This window comes from Squalius cephalus (assembly GCF_949319135.1).
Source record: "Squalius cephalus genome assembly, chromosome: 17".
In the NCBI taxonomy this organism is placed as follows: domain Eukaryota; kingdom Metazoa; phylum Chordata; class Actinopteri; order Cypriniformes; family Leuciscidae; genus Squalius; species Squalius cephalus.
The window spans coordinates 16,509,614-16,529,782 of NC_137138.1; the positions used below are offsets into that span (position 1 = coordinate 16,509,614).

The window sequence follows — 20,169 nt, forward strand, 5'->3', positions numbered from 1 at the left end:
TAAAGTCATTTTCTGTAGGCTATATCATATCACGTAGTCTACCTTTAAAGTCTTGGAAACAAATTATAATAATGAACCCGTTCACAGACTGTGATAACTCGTTTTCAAATGTATGTACATTTATAACACCATAGGCTACTTTGTATTATATTAGCCTACCTTTGCATCAAATTACAAAAAAAAAAAAAAAAAAAAAAATTAGTGCTTGAGGTGTTTCTAAAACAGCGGCTGTGATCAAATTGACATCGTTCTCTCTTCTGACTGCCATTATCAGTCTCTCTCTATTTTTCCCCCTATTTGTGAACGTTGTGGAAACACTATTGTAGAGTTTTTCTTTTGCTATTTTGAGCAAATGGGAACACAAAAATATATATAATGTATTCTCTCATTCACCATATAAGTTTATCCGCTTCTGAGAAATCCGGAAATGTGAAAAATAACATTTCCTCTGTAATTGCCCAGGACAGACATACAGTTTATTAAACACATGTTGACCTTTGTGACAACGTGCCCCAAGGTCACACAATAGGGGATAAGTAGTCACAATAAAACAGCCTATTTTAGGATTTTCAGCCAAATTCTAAACAGCACAACAGATACATATTTAACCATTTTTTAAAATCAACTTATTACTCTTCTTTTTATCAAAACAGTCAACAAATTTATATAAAGTGTTGTTAAAACTATATACAAAAAAAAAAAAAACATTCATTAACTGAAATAAAATAAAAGGCAAATTTTTGAAATGTTGCTTTGGCAACTAAAGTACTGACATTACTAAAACAGAAATAAAAATAAAGCTAAAAAGAAATATGACAAAAGCACATATAAGATTACTAAAACTATAACATTAAAAGCTGAAATATATAAAAAAAGAAAGCTTCTGCAAAATATGAATAAATACTATATTACAGTAGTATCGATGCTAAAATAACACTTCTACCAAGTTAGGAAACTATTAACATGCATTTATGAAACACGCTTATGAAAACAGAGACAATAGTCTCATTATGTCTTGCAGTTTCAGTGGCCATTATCCAGCCCAGAACAGAAGTGCATGTGAAATAAAACAGTGGAAACAGACAAATATTTTTCTCATTTTATTGAACACAAGAATTTTTTGACAGAATGAAGTCAGATATTGTTGTCGGTTAGTATTTACAGCAGTGGCAGTGGGGTGGGGTGGGGGTGGGGGGGTGGGGGGGGGGAGAGGTCGAAGTGACATTTGATTTGTAAAAATCTGTACAGGCCTACAGCTGTGAGAAGGGCCTCTCGTAGGGTATGAAGGGATGGATGTCTTATAAAGGTCTGAGATGAGAGCGAGATGATGAGAGAAACAGGTGTAATTTGCTCAGATGATGAGCTTAAAATGCTTTCGGAAACAATCGTTTGAACAGACTTTTGTCTTTAAAGTGGCATGATTGCGGCGGTAAACTGTGTAAACGTACAAGTAAAATTGGTCCCATGTTAAATGGCAGTATGAATCAAAAGCTTGTTTTTTTTTTCTTCGAGAGAGAGAGATAACAAGAAAGAGCTTGTATGCCTCCCGGTACAGTTTCTACAAGCCTCTCAGATGCTTATTAAACTGGAATCCTGCTAGAAACACGTTCAAACAACTTTCATTATTAGGCTAATAATTACATTACAAATGCTTAACAGAACACAAACGTACATTCAAAGAGTTTGAAATGTCATGAAACGATTATTTATATAACTGTTCATGAACTTACGGATTTGTTACATGATGTCGAACGACTTAATAATGAAAGTTATTAAAAACGTGTTACCGCCCAACGGCATGAAAGCACTTCATGTAAAAGCAAAAGTGACAACAGTGAACGTACGAATGACGAGTTCACTGACATTCAGAGAAATGTACAACAAATAATGCTCTGACATTTTCAGTTAGTTAGCAATTCAATCGGTAACCTTAACACCAATGACATCCAGTTCAGAATACATCGCATGCTTATTTCAGGTTTAAAAATAGGCATTTCACCGAATGGGATGAACAAGTGATTTTGGAATTAAATGGCGGGTGAGCAGGCAAACCCTCGGGCGCCTACATATGAGACAAAACGCATCGAGACAGTTTTCTATGTGAATATATTTATATTTATAAATGTGTATATATATATATATATATATACGTCTTGTTTTGCATCAGTTAGATAGAGGCAAGTTGTTGAGAATTTGAAGAAAACCACAATCCATTTACACCCTCAGACCCAGAAGACCAAGTGACGACACATTTTGAGCAAAAAAACAAAACTATTATTTTCACAGTTTACAGATCTGGACCATCTGACAGCGTCGGGGTATGTTGTCACAGAGACCGCAGGCCTGCATACGAGAGGATGTTTATATTGAAGGCACCAACTCCTTTTGTGTCCGTATTTCACTTCTGCTGCCACTGTGGTTTTTGTTGTTGTAGCCTATTTTTACATCTTTTTTTTATTTTTTTATTCTTATCATGATGAACATCATTTGAACTAACAGCTACGGCTTTCACAACCTATGGAAACGTTTTTTTTTTTAATTCTATTACAAAGAACACACTGTATTCACACTAGGATTTTCACGCATTCACAGTGCACAAGCTTGCAGCCTAAAGAATGAGAAACACTGTACAAAAAAAAGTCAGGCTGAATATCTTTATGCTACGATCCACACCGGAGTACTATGGCTTAAATAAAAAATAAAAACAAGAATTTGACTATTTTAAGACATGACAAAAATAAAATAAAAATCAAAACAAACATTTTCATTTTTTATCAGTATCAAAGGGGCACGGATCATTTTAATGCAACATTTATCTATTATTTGGGCAAATGCCAGAGGAGCAACAGGCAGACATCTTACGGGACGTCCCGTGAGTGTTACGCACTGCAGTGCGCCTGGTGTTTTAGTTAGGCCATGAGTGCAACAGCTGTATCTGTATTTAACGCAGCAGCAATTGTACTGAATTCTCTAAAGGAGCAGTTCGATCCATATCTAAGAGCTCCGGGTTGTTTCTAATGTTTTTTTAAAGGACTTTGCTTGACATTTTTAAGCGAGGATCACTGCGGGAGTCCTCTTAGACTCTCAAATCTTGCTTTAAAGACCTGAAGTAAATGGAAGAAACACTAAGGTTCAGGGGAAATGGGATGCGTTGCAATATGAAAGAACGCATAAGGAAAGAGTATGGCGATTTGTAAAACCCTAACCGCTAGTTCAGACCTCTACACTGTGTAATCTTTTGTGTCGGCTTTGCTAGAGAAGCAAACGGCGTGTTGATGCGGGATTTCAGAGTAAAATGCTGTAAACACTCAGAGCTGGAATGAAACAAAAAAAGGACATATGGAAAAATAATTCGGCAAAGCAAGCATGCTAAAAATCTATCGCTAACTCAAAAAAAAAAAAAAAAAAAAAGTGAAAAATAAAATAAAATAAAATAAAATAGCGGTTGCTTTTGTACATTACTTAACCTCAAGTAAAAATTCAAAACTGTTCCCAAAAAAATATTATTATGTGGCAGACAATAACGATGACAATACTGCATGTAATAAGACGAAACATAACTGAAACAGCACTGTGGTTTGAATGTGTGAAGGCAAAATCTATGGTTCCTCACTGTGATTAACTTCTCATACTGAACATCTTTGAAAGACACTGAGGTCGAGGAGACTGAGACTAGAGCTGAAAAATCTCTCCTTCTTGCGTTTATGAAAGACAGTTTCAATAGCCTACTAACAACAAAGGAAAAGTAAAAAATAAAAGGCATGTGCGCAAACTCTTTAGGCGCTCTATACATCTACAGACGTGTTTTGTTCTGTGAACTCAAAGAAGACACTGAAGAAAGAAACCCTTGTTTTTGAGACGTGGTTGTGGTGATGGTGGTGTGGTTCTGTCTGTCTGCGACTGTCGTGCGCTCGCCCAGTCCGGATCACGCTTTGCTCTCGTTGCCGTTCGTCTGAGGGGCTTCGTTGGGGACTGTCTTCACCTCCGCCGGAGTTTTCTTTACCTCTGTCTCCGGCGCTTTGCTTTTGTCATCTACAACGATTTTTCCACTGGGGGGGGAGGGACAGAAAAGAAGAGTTCATCAGCAGTGTCTTTCAGTCCTCTGTTCGGCTGCTTCCTCTCGTTACACTATTTCCAAGGATCGGCTCAGCCAAAAATGAATGTTCTGTCATGATTCATTCACCCTCATGTTCTTCCAAACCTGAATGAGTTTCTTTTTTTCTTCAGTGGAACACAAAAGATGGATATTCGAAAAATATCCTAGGCCCTCTATACAATGAAAGAAGCAATGTCTTGATTTGTGAAGGTATGAGTCGGTTCAATGAATGAAACTGTTCTAATGTTTTTGAAAGAAGTCTCTTATGCTCTCCAAAGCTGCATTGATTTGAACAAAAATACAGTTAATAAATCTTTTCTATTTGAATATAGGCTACTCAATTCTAAGATGGCAGAGCGGAGTTTTTAGCGTCATTACTCAAGTCGGTCACAAGATCCTTCAGAAATCATTCTTATATTCTGATTAGATGCTCAAAAACCATTTCTTATTATTATAATCAAGGTTGAAAACAAACGAATTTGCTTGAAATAGAAATCTTTTGTAACAATGTAAGTCTTTACTGTCACTTAATCCTTGTTGTATGAATTTCATTCAAAAAATACAAATATCCCTACTCACACCAAGCTTTTGAACAGTAGTGTGTATATAATGCATGAGTTATATGGATCACTTTTATGATGCTTCTGTTTTTAAGCTTGAAAGCTGCATTCTCCAGTCAATGTAACTGTATAGAAAAGAGCAATAGGTACATGATTAAACACCTTCTTTGATGAAAACAAAGTCATGCATTCATGAGGGTGAATAAATGATAACAAATGTTCATTTTGGGGTGAAATGTCCCTTTAAGATTTGAGGGACAAGACTTCAGTGTAGCCAATCGATTTCACAGCTCACAGGATCTGCTTGGTTATCTTACGCTAACATCAAATATTATTCATGAGCATGTATGAAGACAGAGGAAAAGTGCATGCAGGTATGATTCATAATATTGAGTAAGATAAAACTGGCTGGGACAGTAACAGCAGGACAGAGCTGTCCCATCTGCTGCATAGACTCAGCTGCAGAGACAATCCTCATAAACGAAATAAATGTTAACCTCTCCCTCTGCGCTTATTGCCTGTGTAATAGTTTGTTGATACACAGAGCACTTGTCTCTTGGGGCCGGGCTGGAGCACAACGCATAATAATAAATAATAAATCATAAATAAATGAAAATCATCAGCTGCAAACAGCCTATTACTGAATATTTTACAGGCACATAGACATTTGTTCTCAAGGGAGCTGACAGAGCACATACTGGGTCTTGAAAAAAAAAGAAGTTTACTTAAATTATTTCGCAGTAGGCTGATTCTTTCCGAGGGCTGATAATTCCTGTAATGGAATTGACTGTACTGGTGTGCCAAATCATTCATAAATGCATAATGAACCATGAAAATTAAAGATGAGCTTTGCTGGCAGGGAATCGTGAGGGACAGTCCCTGTCGCATTTCTAGCACGTTCCCTTCAGTCCTATTTTTAATACACCTGCCCTGCTGTAGGGCTGATATCAGCTGTGAATGACTGTTCATTATATTCGTCAAACATGCCCGGACAGCCGGCAGCTTCTTTCACGCGGTGGCGTGGGACCAACGGTGGCGGCGTCGAGCTCTCTCGGATACGGCAAAGTCACAGAGAGGCTTTGTGAAAAAGAGAATGTGCGTAGCGGAGTGAGGCCGTCTCGCGTTACAATCTACACGATCTTGGTGGTACGACACAAGAGCAGGCTGCTTTGACCGTGTCCGAGGTCTGCGCTGTTTGTCCACCCGGCCGTGTGTCGTTACGCTCATCACGATAAAGCTATCTGATCATATTCTGGGCTCTTATGAAGAGCGGCCAAGTGTGAAGGGTCCCGCCGAACGACTGTGGCAGACACAAAGCATCATCATTCCTTCTGAGTGAGCTGACGTTTCAAGCAAACCTTAGAAGAACGGGACAAGCGCGATCTGTCATTTGTCAGTTTGCGAAACATCTTTAAAAAGAGCAAACTCTCATTCTTGAAAGGGGGGAAACTCAACATCTTGAGAGTTCCATTGATATTCTGCAGGTTCTGTGAAAACCAGGGAAGAGCTCAGGTAGTTGAATATCTACAGATGGAGCCAATAAGCCCAGGTGGCAGCCAATGAGAGGCAGCTTCCCTGGAGTGTTCCGGCTCAAATTAGACAAGAGAGCCGAGCTGAAAGAGAGAGAGAACAAGCCTGACGTGCTGATGGGACGGCTGGGCCATTCATAGAACGTGCAAACTACAGAGCACAAATGGAAGTGGGGAAAACAGCCTCTGGTAAATATTTAACAAACGCCAAGCTCCCGTTAATTCCCTGCTGGAAGTCTTGGCTGACTGTTTAACAGCCGATTTTCTCTGTACTTCGCAACCGAGCGAGAGAGTTTTGCTCCTCGTTCTGCTTCTGAGGAGGCTGATTCGCGCGAGTCTGGAGACGTCGCTACTTCTGGGTCCATTTGGCACTTCCACAAAGCTAGCAGGACTGAATCTGTCAGATGTGAAATGTTCATTTAGTTTTGTAATATGCACCAATGAAAGAATGAAACCACTGCTATTTAGAGGGACTGATATGATGCAAATGTTGCTACATTTTGTGGTGAATTGTAAGTACTCCCACAGATTCATGCACCAAATCCACACAGATGTTGTGTCAGATGGAGAACAAGTCCAGGTTGGATGTGCCAAAGTTCATGGCAGATAATCTTTGGAATAGATTCAAGAGATTTGTTTGAGATTTGGATCAACAAAACAAGACTCTAATTTAATTTGGGTTGTCTTCACAAAGACATCGTTTTCAGTGACAAAAGATTGCTGGTTTATAATTGTGGTGCAGGCGATTGCATATTTACACTACTAAATCAAAGGTTTAGGGTGTGTAAGGACGTTTTTGAAAGAAGTCTCTTGTGCTCACAAAGGCTGCATTTATTTGATAAATAAAAAAGTAAAAAAAAAGTCATGTGAAATATTACAATTTAAAAGAACTGTTTTCTATTTTAATATGTAATATTTTATATATTAATATATTTCATATTCATATTTTATATAATAATATTCCTGTGGTGGCAAAGCTGAATTTTCAGTATCATTACTCCAGTCTTTAGTGTCACATGATCCTTCAGAAATCATTCGAATATACTGATTTGATGCTTAAGAAACATTTTTAATATTCTTAATATTTTTGTGACATTTTTTTTCCCAACTTTTTTGATGAATAGAAAGATCTTACTCACCCCAAACTTTTAAATATCATATGCAAAAAGTGAACTGAACCCGTGAATGATGTTTACACGACAAATCAGACACACTTTTTCTGTGATTATTTTGGACAGAATAAACCAATTTGGAGATTGTTATTAAATCCGATATTGTTATTGTTATTGTTATTAAATCCGATCATCTGGGAATCTAAAATCTAAAAATGAAGTAACAGTAATTTTCTCTATAATTAAACATCACATTGTAGTTTTAGAGGTTTTTTTGTTCTTTACAAACTTCCGTTCTTAAAATAGGTACAGTAGTTTTATAACAGTGTTATTTTACCTCCATAGTGTACCTTTAATGAAAATATTTTTCACTGCTGTTTTTTCCCCTCAGTGTTTGTTACCAATAATAACTTTTCTGAATAGATTTGTCCATCAGCTGGCCACTTGAAGTTGGCCATTTCACCGACGGAGCCACAAATGACACTGCACCTCGTCTGCTGTGTTAATGTAATTACAATGATCATACATTAGCCTTCTCTAAGATGCTATTTTTTCAATAGCACCATTAAGGCTGCTAATTTATTTCTCACTGTCCTTTTCAGCTTTGAAAGCCATCATTTAAAATCATCAGCTGTGGAATTGTGCCATTTGCTACTGCGTGTCTCATTGTGAGGCTCTGCCAGCGATAATGGAGGAATCAATTAGCTCGCTCTGAAACACACAACCAAAAGAACGATTTTACACATTCATAATGCTGGTGTGTTTTGAAGCGCCGTCCCTGAACTGTTTTTTACCGAGGTGCAAATAAACCCGCGCACGCTGTTTCAGCGTACCAAGTCGTCTCTCATTTGAATACCAAAGGGAATACGGCAAGATTGAAGACGCAAGAGGAACCTGATGAAATTCTGATAAGACATTAAGAAGTGAGAAGAAAGAGTGAGTTATACGAGGAGGAGGGGAGGGGGTGACGAAGAAAACAGATGAGGAAGTTGGAGATGGTTAAGGACAGGGACACAAACACAACTAAACATCTAGAGGTGGCCATACTCGTCCTGGTTGGGTGCGGACGGTGTGCTGGAGGAGTCGCTGGAGGGCTTGACCAGCGCATCCTTGGCAAGGTCACTATCTGTGGTCTGGTGGGCTCCTCCCAATACCTGAGAGTCCTTACTTTGGGGGGGATTGGCCAGCTCAGCCGGGCTCTGGCCATCAGCTTTGGCCAGATCTGCAGGGGTTGAATCAGACGGCTGGGGGGCTTCTAAGGACTTTGAGGTTTGACTGGAGGGCGTTTCGCTCAGGTCCACCAGAGGGGCCACAGCTGCAGGAGCAGCTTGCGGGGAGGTGGGAGAGGTGACGCTAGGTTTGGGGGTGCTGGATTGGGGAGTAGGTTTAGGGGCCGCTTTAGGGTCGGCCGCAGGTGCGGTGCTCGAGGTAAGGGTGGTGCTATCGCTAGCAGGACTGTCAGTGCCGGGGTCTGAGTTAGTGGTTACAGAGGGAAGCAAGTCCACTACTGTTGCTGTGGTGTCAGCAGCGTGCCTGTGAGGACAACGGGAAGAGAGAGAGGAGAGACGGGGGAAAAAGAGATCCACACAAAGAAAAAGGTGGGGGAGAGGAGGGAGGGAAGGAAAGCCAAGGCAAAATAGACATACATAAGTAAGTCCAACATGCATATCAGAATAAAACATACCATGTTAGGTAATCGCAAAAAAGTGAGGGGTGTGTAGTAGGGCTGCACGATTAATCGCAATTTCCATGTAATCGCACTTAAACCGATTTGGATTATCGTGATTTTGAAAATTTTGTACGCGCAGCTTGTCACTGATGTGCGGCTCTGTAAACGCTGCACCATCGGAAAGCGCTGTGAGTTTGAGTCACTTATAACGTGCATTTGAAAAAGCAACACGCGTCAAACATCTTTCCAAACATGAGAAGCATTTATGAACCTCTTGTCCAACAAAAGACAACATTTAATAACATGCTTTTACTCCAAACTCACTTCCTAACGACAGTTGAGCATCCTTCAGTGAGATGTTGTGGCTTCTTACACAGAATAAGGCAGTCGTGTGTTTATAAGTCATGTTTAATCAATCAAAGCATTTCAATCTTCTGTTTATTCAGCTACAGTGATAGTATGATGCCGATAGGGATCTCCTGGAATGATGTGCGTTATCTACTTCTGCGGCGGGGCATATTTGGCGTATCTGCACGAGAGCGCCCTCTGGCGTTCAGATGGAGCAGCATTTATTACTGATCAGCCGCTGTGCACTGACAAGCTGCGCATAAAATAATTGCAGCCTTTGCCAAATCGCGTGCAGTTTCGTTGCAATTAATTGTGCAGTCCTAGTGTGTAGTATCTAAAGAATTAAACTACCACAGAGAGACCATTGAAAGGGATGTTAATAACCTAAAGAAAAGATCGGACATGGATTGAGTGTGTGTTTTTAGGGACTCACTCGGGGTCCGTCAGAGGGGTGGTCTCATTGGGTTCAGTGGGGCCTCCTCCTTCATGGTTTGGTGTGTGCTCTTCCTCGGTCCTTACCTCCACAATGGGTTCCTTAGACTCGTCCTTACTGTAAAAGATGACACACCAGGATTAGCAGAGGGTTTATGGCTCACAAACATGCACTGAACATTGTTGGCTAACATACAGCAGAACAGGATTTGTTAAAATTAGCAGTATCAGTTCAAATGGGTTGACAATTAAAAAAAAAATCAGTATGTCTCGCACCACATGGCATTATTTTCTGGACAAAGTGTATTTATTTTAATGTATAGCTGTCATAGAGTTAACTCTTTTTTTTAATTTTTTTTATTGAAAGCCAGCACCAGCATTTTTGATCATTTTCACAAAAGTTTTGTGGACCCCAGAATATTTTGTTGTATGAATATCTGAACATGCAATATATCAAAGCATATTTCATTCTCATTGCATTCTTTGTTTTATCAACACTTGAAATAACAGGAGTTTTATCAAAAAGCAACATGTTTTTGTCAAAGACTATGAATCTGTATCTGAATCGGATTTAAAATGACGATCAAAAACATAGATGGAGTAGATCGAGTCCATCAACACCCCCAAAGCTTGCAGAGTACTATAGCTCGTCCTGGGTCAACAATTCATTTGGTAACATTAGGCAGTTTTGATTTATATGCTTTTTTTATGTTGATGATTGCGTTATTTTACATATTCATCCACCTATATATGCTATCGCTTGTTTCTTCTTTTGAAAGCCGGAAAATTCCGTCAAAAGCGGGGAAGAGTTTTCTCACAAATGACGGACAATTCTGTCAGTGGTGGGGAAAAAGTTTAAAATAAGAAATGTAAGGAACAATTTTTCGAAATATATATGGTACTTAACCTATTATCATATTTATTTAAAATGTAGCATTTTTGTACAAATTTTGGCAGGACAGGAAAAGAAAAAAATATATTATATTGCAAATTTGGACATAATGATAAACAGCAGTTTTAGAACCATGTTTTTATATACATTTATATCATGTTTGTGAAACTGTTGCCAGTACAAGTAAAGAAAAATTATTATTTCATAAAAAATATTGTTTTATTGAATATGGTGCTAAAAAGGCTATTGTCATTTTTACTCAAAATGTATCATTTTTGTAAGAGCAAATAAAGAAGATTTATTCTGACACATGATAATAGCTACTTTTAGCATCATATGTTTTAAATTTATGTATCATATTTGTGAAACTCTTGCCAGTTAAAGTAAAGAAAAATTATAATTTAACAACAACAATTAACTAAATTTAAATATATTTTATTCTAACAGAAAAAAAAATGGTTTCTTTGTAAAACTGCTGGCAGGGCAAGTACAAAACATTAAATTAAAAATATAAATATACTTAGATTACACTGTTATATGTTATAAATAGTATATGGGTGAGCCCTTTAGTGCAATAAAATTATATAAAAGTGTGGACTAGGTTCTCTTGAAACAGAATTTTCAATGGCTATATAATAGAGGCAACCAGAGGCATCTTCTCATTCCTAACCAGCATGCACCTCTCCTCCTCTCCTCTTATCTTAACACTGCTGCCATGAGCCAATATTCACATCATTCTCATTCATGGAGTCAGATATGTCACAATCAGCCCTGCCTCAAGCCCTCCTGTAGAGCTGATGGGGGCGATAAAGATGGGAGAGTGGTTATGGATGGCGTTATCGGACAAGGTAACAAACACATGAGAGGGGAAGGAAAAGACAGGCTCACGTGAAAGCGGCTTTTCCCTCCTCGATATCCTTGCCCTTGGCAGAGGGCCCAGACTTGCCGCAGAAGTTGACAGCGATGCACATGAGGAGGCCGCACTTGTTGAGGAAGTAGCATGTGACATCCACACCGAGGAGGAGCAGGATGAAGACCACGATGAGGATGCCCACGATAGCCCCGGTGCCCAAACCTGAGCTGGTTTCTTTGGGAAGGAGGAAGAGGAGAAATTCAAATCGAAAAGATGTCATTTGCATGCCAGGCTTTAAATTGTGAGTCTCCACAGTGCCATAATGATCTACGCAATCTAGAAAACCATTACATTTATATGCAATCTATTTTGTACATAGGTTGTACTACTTTAAAGTGAGTTGTAGAGATTGGTTTGTTGAAGGCAGTTAAGAATAAAGCCAGCACACACCAATAGAGACCACATAAGGGCGAATTCACTAATTTGTCAATCTTAAAACCTGCATTTTTTTTCCACTAACCACCAGCAATCCAGTTAACCAGGTACTAAATGTGCTGCTTTGTATTTAAATTAAACGGATAATTCACCAAAAAAATGAATATTCTGTCATCATCATTTACTCATCCTCGTGTCTTTCTAAACATGTATGACTTTCTTTATTCTGAGGAAGATATTTTGAGGAATGTTTCAACTGTTCATCTACAATGAAAGTCATTGGACCCCATTGACATTCATTATGTTGACAAAAAGGAGACATTTTTGATTTATTCCAGAAAAAAGAAATACATACAGGTTTGAAATGACATGAGGGTGAGTAAATGATGATAGAATTTTCATTTTTGGGTGAACTTCCCCTTCAAGTCATTGTTTTAGTGCAAACACGCCCTCCTTTCTATGTAAATTAGGAACTATTTTAGATTGAACCTCACAAAAGGTAATGTCACGCCTTCCATGAGCGATAAACAGAATTTTATTTGTTTGTGCACATTTTCTATTAATCAAAGCAGCAGTAATTAATCGAATAATCAAGCGATGCAGAAAAGCAATATAACCGGGCGTATGTCCAAATGCATGTAAATCAGTCCATTTCACATTTTAAAGAGGTGCTTGGATCACAGTAGTAAAACCATGCTGTAGAGTTCCAGAAAAGAATGCCAGATCAGGGTTGTCTAATACACCCTTCACAACCTAGTAAGATCAGGAACTACGCAATGCAAATAGCACAGATTATGTGGGCATGTTTGCACCATTGCCTGATTTGCATAATTACTTCATAGAATCAGAATCACTAAAACAACAAGCATGTGCAAATAAACAACGCTCTCCGTTCATTCTTAGTGAATTCCCCCCATGATGTTTAGGTTGTGACAGATTGTCAAAACGGGATGCATTCCGTGTGTTATCCAAACACAGTATACAACATAACATCACATACAGTGTTATTCTGAAGCAGGGCATTCATTACTCACATGGAAATGAACCCAGCATGCTTATTCAGAGAAATGATTAAGTCTCTTTGTTCAGAACTTCAGCAGTCTTGTTCGGAACATTAACTACAATGCTTGTTCTGTTCATATTCATGCACATATTTCAACAGAGAAATTGCACTGGCATGGAATGGTGAAGATAATCTTTTTAGAGCCTTCACTTACGGGGTAACTCCTGCGTAAACAGATACAAACACACAGTCATACTGAAGAAAATAAAAAAAAACACCTTGTTAAAGGAACGAGGATCAGATGAGACGGACAAACATAAGCAGAACTGTGTTTTCAGACCATGAAAACACAGACTACTTACCAGGAATGACAAGCTACACCATGAAAATGCAAGATAAATACAGGATCTACTAGAACGGACACATATGGTCTGTGTCATTAAACAAAACGCACAATGAAAACGGTTTAATAAACATCGACTATATGGATCTTTATGCTACATCGGTATACCTGTGGCAATTCATATTGATTCAGTCTTCTTCTATGCTTTCACCATGCTCTATTAAATCATACTGTGTTGAAATATTTGATTCAGATGTGGGAAGAGAATTTTGATGTTATGAAGATGACGATTATGAAGATGACGATGAGGCCAATACAAAACGTAAACACATTTCTTTTTGACAGATTATAATAGTAAAATCAAATAAAATAAATAAAATATATGTGTATATAAACAACTGAGATAAGTAAAAAGCAAAAATCTACTGTTAAAAAAGCAGTAATATATATATATATATATATATATATATATACATACACAGCTTTGATGATATAATATTCGGGCTAAAAAAATTGAGCTAACTTAGTTTATTGTTAGCCTAACATTTCATTTGGCACTTTATTCAAGTATTCTTATGAGTATACTATACAGCCATAGATTATACCATGAATTAAGATGAACAAACTGAGTGAATTTGCCATTAGGCTTATATCGAGTTCTAGGCAGCTTCGTATGAATTGTCTCTAATGAGATGTCCTAAATCATTGATGGAACCATATAAAACACCCAAAAGACCTAAAACACATCTACATGTATCAAGGAGATCATGAATTATGGATGCACTTATCAGAGACCTGGAGGAAAAATTCATTAGACAAAACTGTTCTATGAAAAAAAAGAAAAGAAAAGAAAAAAACAAAAAGAAAGAAAAAACACCTCATCACAACCTGCGGCTACAAAAAAACAAAACCAAAACATGATGTACTGCTCTCAGAAAACTCTGCTCAAGACATGCAATATATATATTTTTACAATAAACCAAAATGTAATGTGCACTTTAACCAAGAAACATGTATGATAGGTAATCTGGTGCTGTAGACGTTGTGATGAAATCTAGCCATGGCAGCAGTCACCACACTCTTTGGAAGTGTATCGGATGCTGGGTAACGGGAGGTAGAGCTGACAGATTTAATCTACCGGCCAGCCAGGAGAGGGCCAAAAACACTTCTCCTAGCTTGGGGCGCGGAGTGGGCTGCAGTTGTTTTCCTGAGATTCAGTCTGCATTTTAACAAGTGTGATAAATCACGGCACACATCTGAGCACAAAGGCACACTGAGCTCCCACACCGGTCCAAAACACCCAGCTCTGCTGACTCAGCACTGTGCATAAAAGGTCTTCTGGATGCTCCAGCCGTTTCCACATATTCCAAACCTTATCCCATTCTGAACAAAGAAAGTGCATGTTACAGTTGAGCATTGGGTTGAATCAAAGAGGTTGGGCAAAGTTATTTGTTAGCATTCAACCTTCATCACAGGCACTCAATTCTGGACATATTTTTTTAGCCAATCACCTGAGCTGTACTGTAAATGTCATGTGACTAGAATCACACTAGAACCACAGGCAAATTATGTATTGACAATGCTGATTGGCTGATGGAAAACAGGCAATAATATAATGTAATATAATGTAATATAATACAATATATGAAAGTTTGTGGCAACTCTTGAATTGAATTTCCTCTGAATTGTGTAGTTATGGCACCTACCAGCAGGGGCTATATGCTAGCTCATGCTAATTTGCCAAACTTTGACGCGCCTAGATTGAATATTACATATAATGGGGTAAAAAAAGAAAAAAGAAAAAGAGAGACACCGGGATTGAAATCGAAATGTGCAGCTTTAACAATTTGCGAAAATCTGCAACGGATCACTAAATACGGTTTCAATGCTCCAGACGCATCTGCTGGATGTGACTTATCGCTAGCAGCCCGTTTTAACCTTCGCGGTGCGGTCATTACAAATGTGCAGTCTGTTCCGAGGACTCTCAGGTTATTCACCTCCAGACTTGACACTTGCCTTCATCTCCAGTCACTCTCAGTGATAAGTGCGAACAAGCAGCACTTCTGCCCGTGCCAAGTTTGGATTTTGCCTCTGGTTCTGTTAGTCTGAACGAAGTTGATGATCCATCCAGGGTGGCATCAAACATTCCAGACGGGCCAAACGAGGTGCTGCTTTTCTGATGAAATGTCACCTAGCACCAACACACAATGATTAAGGACAGAAACGCACCTGGATATGAATGATGAGCCCGACAAACTGATTGGCACATGCGTTTCCAGGAGTCAAAACTCCAGGGCGCATCACTTTATTACCATGAGAATCCATTCCAAAATGGGAAACAAATGCTACTCCATTTTATTGAACAAACAACCCCCATTTCTTTTCATAGCCCTGCCTTATATATGAGCTTTTTTTAATGTATGACACTTAATTACATTAGTTGCACTTAACTCGACACCCACCCAGGAAATGCCTGCATAGGTCTTGCATAATAATGGCACTCATATCTCAGCTCTCGATGGCATACGGCAGCCTTTGACATGTAAACTGACCACCACCTTTTTTAATACGGACAGTCGGCTGGAGGTCAATCGGCATCCATGCCTGTATTCGCCCATCGCTAATGTTCAAAACTGATTTATACGGTTACAACGGAGGCGGTGCCATGCACACAAGAACGCTTGTGGGTTTCGCATTAAAATTCAGTCTGGGGGTCGTTTATGTTAAATCCCGTCTAAGCAAGAAAAAACAGCCTTAAGGAATTTAGCATTTCAGAGAAGAGATGGTCAATAAGTACTGAAGAACACTCCTGCCCTTTAAAAGTAAAAGGCTCTGTGGGTCCCTCTGAACTGACATTGAGCACCATGTCATCATGGGACAAACACATGAAACAGTCACGCATTACGGTCCCATGCAACCCGCTGCCGCGAGATTTCGAGATTTCAAAACCATGTTGTGTTTGTTAAAAACAATCCATCTAGCTTACAACCTACAATGATTACTGCATGACACCATACTGGTATGTGTATACAAAAAAATGTATTACAGAACATAATTAAATTACACTGTTGAAAATGACACTTATTGACGTGAATGAGTTTAACAGCAGAAGCATTAGTTTCGAATGGTCTTTTCAAGTAAGAAGCAGAGAAGAAAATGTAAATAAAAGTCCATTACAGAAAGTATATATTTTCTGAATCATCTAAAATTATGTACATTTTTGTCACAAAATACACGTTTCATGTCAACACACACACTTGGTGCCTATTCCTTAAAACACCCTTCCAAAATGAGTTAATATCTTAATAATAAAAAGAAGAATAACAAAAATAAAAATAAGAAACTGAAAATTAATGAAGGTGATGAGAAAGGACTTCTCCTAAATGGGCCCTAGAATAATTATATCGAGATTAACATCAATCTTCTTGATAGGGAAAGATTTTCTACAACATTCCCAAAAGTCTATGGTCTGAAAAACACATTTTCAAACCCACCAACGCTGCCTTGCTTAAACATAAAACTAATAAGAAACTGAAAATGACAAGAAACAAAAAAGAAAACAGAATGATACAAGCACCGAACACTCTGCTTAATTCCGATAACATGTAACTGATATTCTTTTTTGTTTGTTTGTTTAGCCTGCGAGAGGATCAGAAGGCGTAGAAAACTGAAGGGTGCGGCTGAAGAGTGGACGGGGCTCCTCTCCTCTGGCGAGCCACACTTTATGAGAGCACTAGCACAGTCAGCATGGAGAACATGAGAGTGACGAGAGCGTACGTCACAGAGGAGCAGCCAAGGGTTGCTGAGACCACACATCCCACACCACCAAAAAAAAGACACCAGGGACAGTGCACAGGAAAAGAAACAAATAAAACAGAGGCCAAAATGGAAACGAAATGCGATGGTCCGGTGATGTCCGATTTTACACATGGAGACAGAAAAAGGGAAAGAGGGAGGGAAGGAAAAAACAGGGAAAGAAATCGGGAGAGAGAAAAAAGAGAGAGACAGAGAATAGGTCAAATACAGAAAAATAAGTTTGAAAGGTTAATCAAGATTAGAAAAGAATATCAAAGGAAAGTTCAAGCAAGTTAGTAAAAACCAAAGTAAGAAGGCCGTAGCATGTTAAAAGCACAGCAAATGACAGCAAAGACGAGAATGAAAGGACAACGGTGATGGGAAATATGGAATGATAAGGGACACGAAGACACATACAATCAAGAAACACGGATCAGACAACTTTCCTGGTATTTGACATTACCTGTATATCTAAAATTTAGCACAGATTTTGGTACATCTTTCTTTAAAGGTGAAGTGTCTCATTTCTGAGCTAGTAGCATCCCCAAAACTGAATTGCAAACTCCCCCGTCTGCGGTCGGTCAATGTTGGAGCAATGTTTTGAAATTGTGTTTACACTTTTTGGGGGAAATCCATCTACGAATGGCTTATTTATAGTAGTCTCTGCATATTGAGCAGTGATAGAGAAGTACTGCAATATTATTTTACATAAAAAATACACACTTCAACTTTAAACAAGTGCTTCCAGAAATTATAATTCATTTAAAATCAAGAAAAAATATTCGACATGAAATTAGGAAACAAACAGGCTTTCATCTTTTTGAGTTGCAAACACCAGGGAAATGTTGCCCAGTCAGAAAACAAGGTGAAACAAACGGGTTATGATGCAATACACTGTAATACTGTTCTGGATGACTGAATAAGTTTTCTTGATGTTACTTAAACTGCACAAACGTTAATGGGCATTGTATTAGAACAGCTTTTACTCCATGTCAACTGTAGCTGGGGAGATTTGGATTACAGGAAGTAGAGATTCAGCATTTGTCTAGCGGCCAAGGTTGAGCTCAACCCGCTCCCTGTACCATGCACCAAAATCACTGCCTCCCTATTTGAATTCCTGACAAACTCGTGTGATAATAACAGCGTCCCAGATTGTTCCACGTGCTTCTGACCTGCCTCACGCACACTGGTCCGAATATAAGACGATATGGAAGCATGAATCGCTGTCTGAGCAGCTGTTTTTGGACCAGCTTTTCTAATGGCAGCTGCTCTATCTGAGGCAATGCAGATGTTAGGCTAAAAATAAAGCCGCTTTTTAAACTCCCACATGTTACACATTGAGGTTAACAACTCTGCAATGTGTAAGTGTGGCGAGATGGGAAAGAGGACAAAGGAAAGCTTTTCTATCCATCTGAACCTGTCTTGCACAAGTGCTCCGAGATCCAAAGCTCCCACTGCTATATGGCTGCTTCCCACTAAGCGGATGAGAAAAAGCAGGTCTCTTGGCCATGCACCGGCAGATGCCTGTTAGGTCCTCAGTAAAGCATTAAACCATTAATCCTGTTGAGGCGTCATCATGCAAAACCAGAGGATGCATCCCCACTGAGAGCGGGCAGATAGTCAGCCCAATTCAATCGGTCTGCCGCAATGAGCCTGAACTGAGCCTTAGTTCAGCCCCGAGAAAAAAAGATCGAAGAACAGAGAGAGAAAGAGAGAGAGGGATGATCTAAGGCCCAATTTTTACAGTGGGGAAGCAGCTCACAAGAAAACAAAAACACAGCACTGCCATCGGAGCGCAGACCAAACGAGCCCAGTTGGAGGGGGTGGATGGTTTTTACGGACCTGCTGTGGCTTTTTCGCCTCCTGAGTGCCAAATAGAAAATCTCATCTCCACTGATATCATCTGCAATCGCTCTGAGACGAGCAATAACGCTGGCTGCGAGAGTTAGGGGGAGGTTGGCAGATGGAGTCAGGGCTCTGGAGAGGAGCTAAAGGTCGCCAGGCTTCACCTCTCACAGACATTTATACCTCTGCACTCTTATTACTCTTAGATTGTGTCAAATCACTCTCTAGAGGAGGTCAGGCCACAACCTGAATTGACACAAGGGTGGCCTGTGTAATCCACAACAAGACCTGCTAGTGGGATGGGGGTTAACTGGGGTTGGGGTGAGGCGGTCGGGCTGTTGGCTGCTCTGGCTGGCAGTGGCTGTGATTCAGGGTCAGGGGGTGGGCCGTACCTGGGATGGCGGTGGGTTCTGGCAAGGTCCTGAAGGAGAGGATGCCGGGATCAGATCGTCCTCGCTGGTTTTCGGCCACAACGTAGACCTCGTATTCCGTGTTCCACTCCAGACCCCGCAGAACCATGTACTCGCTGCTGTTGGGCAGGCGGATCTCTGGCTTCCATTCCTGCCGATGTTTCTACGAACACAAATTTTTACATATTTTAAGCACGGATGGTACATATGGGTAAGTGGCATTTATTTTTTTTGTCTGGATCTAATTTCTTCAAAAATACAATTCACACTTACATTGATTTGAAATACACCTGATTAGCATGTTATTTTCTCAAGTAAGAATTCATTTAATTCTGATTTAATAATTAAGAAAAAAAGCCTCATTAAAATAATTATTTATAAATATGTGTATAAACATTGAAATAAATATATAATAATTGAAAATAATATAAATATTGAAAATATTAACAAAACTTCTTAATAATATTTGAAAATGTCTGCCAAATTAAAGTCATATGGTGCCACCAACAGGAAATTATATCATAGAGAGGAACTCTGCAGACCCTCATCACTGTTGCTGGGTCTCATTTCAGAGGCTGTAGCTTGGTCGCATTTGTCATATGGTTACTTTTCAGAAATTATGCGACATACGTCATCGAGGATGTCTAATTTCAGCAAAGTAACCATTATAAAATTCCCTGTTATCAAAATCTGTTAAGTAATTTTTGTAAACGCTTTCTTCTTTTGGAATCTAATAATTACTTAAAATACCACATAATTTGGCCAAGGCAAGATTAGCTCAGGTTATGAAATATTATGTTGTTGTGTGATTCCCCCCCCAGTATTTCTGAATTCATTTATATTTGTC

The 20,169-nt window shown here is 39.1% G+C and overlaps 1 protein-coding gene across 6 annotated transcripts in view; it reads right to left on the reverse strand.

The window, feature by feature from the left end:
- Positions 1-2,438: 2,438 nt before the first annotated feature.
- Positions 2,439-20,169, reverse strand: part of ncam1a (neural cell adhesion molecule 1a) — a 227,534-nt gene continuing 209,803 nt past the window's right edge. For 2 of the 6 annotated variants that reach the window (XM_079846613.1, XM_079846614.1), the window contains 5 exons: positions 19,305-19,485; positions 11,527-11,725; positions 9,748-9,864; positions 8,345-8,830; positions 2,439-4,049 (listed from right to left, as the gene is read on the reverse strand). In XM_079846613.1, the coding sequence (XP_079702739.1) occupies positions 3,926-4,049; positions 8,345-8,830; positions 9,748-9,864; positions 11,527-11,725; positions 19,305-19,485 (1,107 nt within the window). In that variant the 3' untranslated portion in view covers positions 2,439-3,925. Of the gene's footprint in view, positions 4,050-8,344; positions 8,831-9,747; positions 9,865-11,526; positions 11,726-15,534; positions 17,075-19,304; positions 19,486-20,169 lie in introns of those variants that run through there. The other 4 variants (XM_079846616.1, XM_079846615.1, XM_079846618.1 and 1 more) reach the window with 2 other exon arrangements.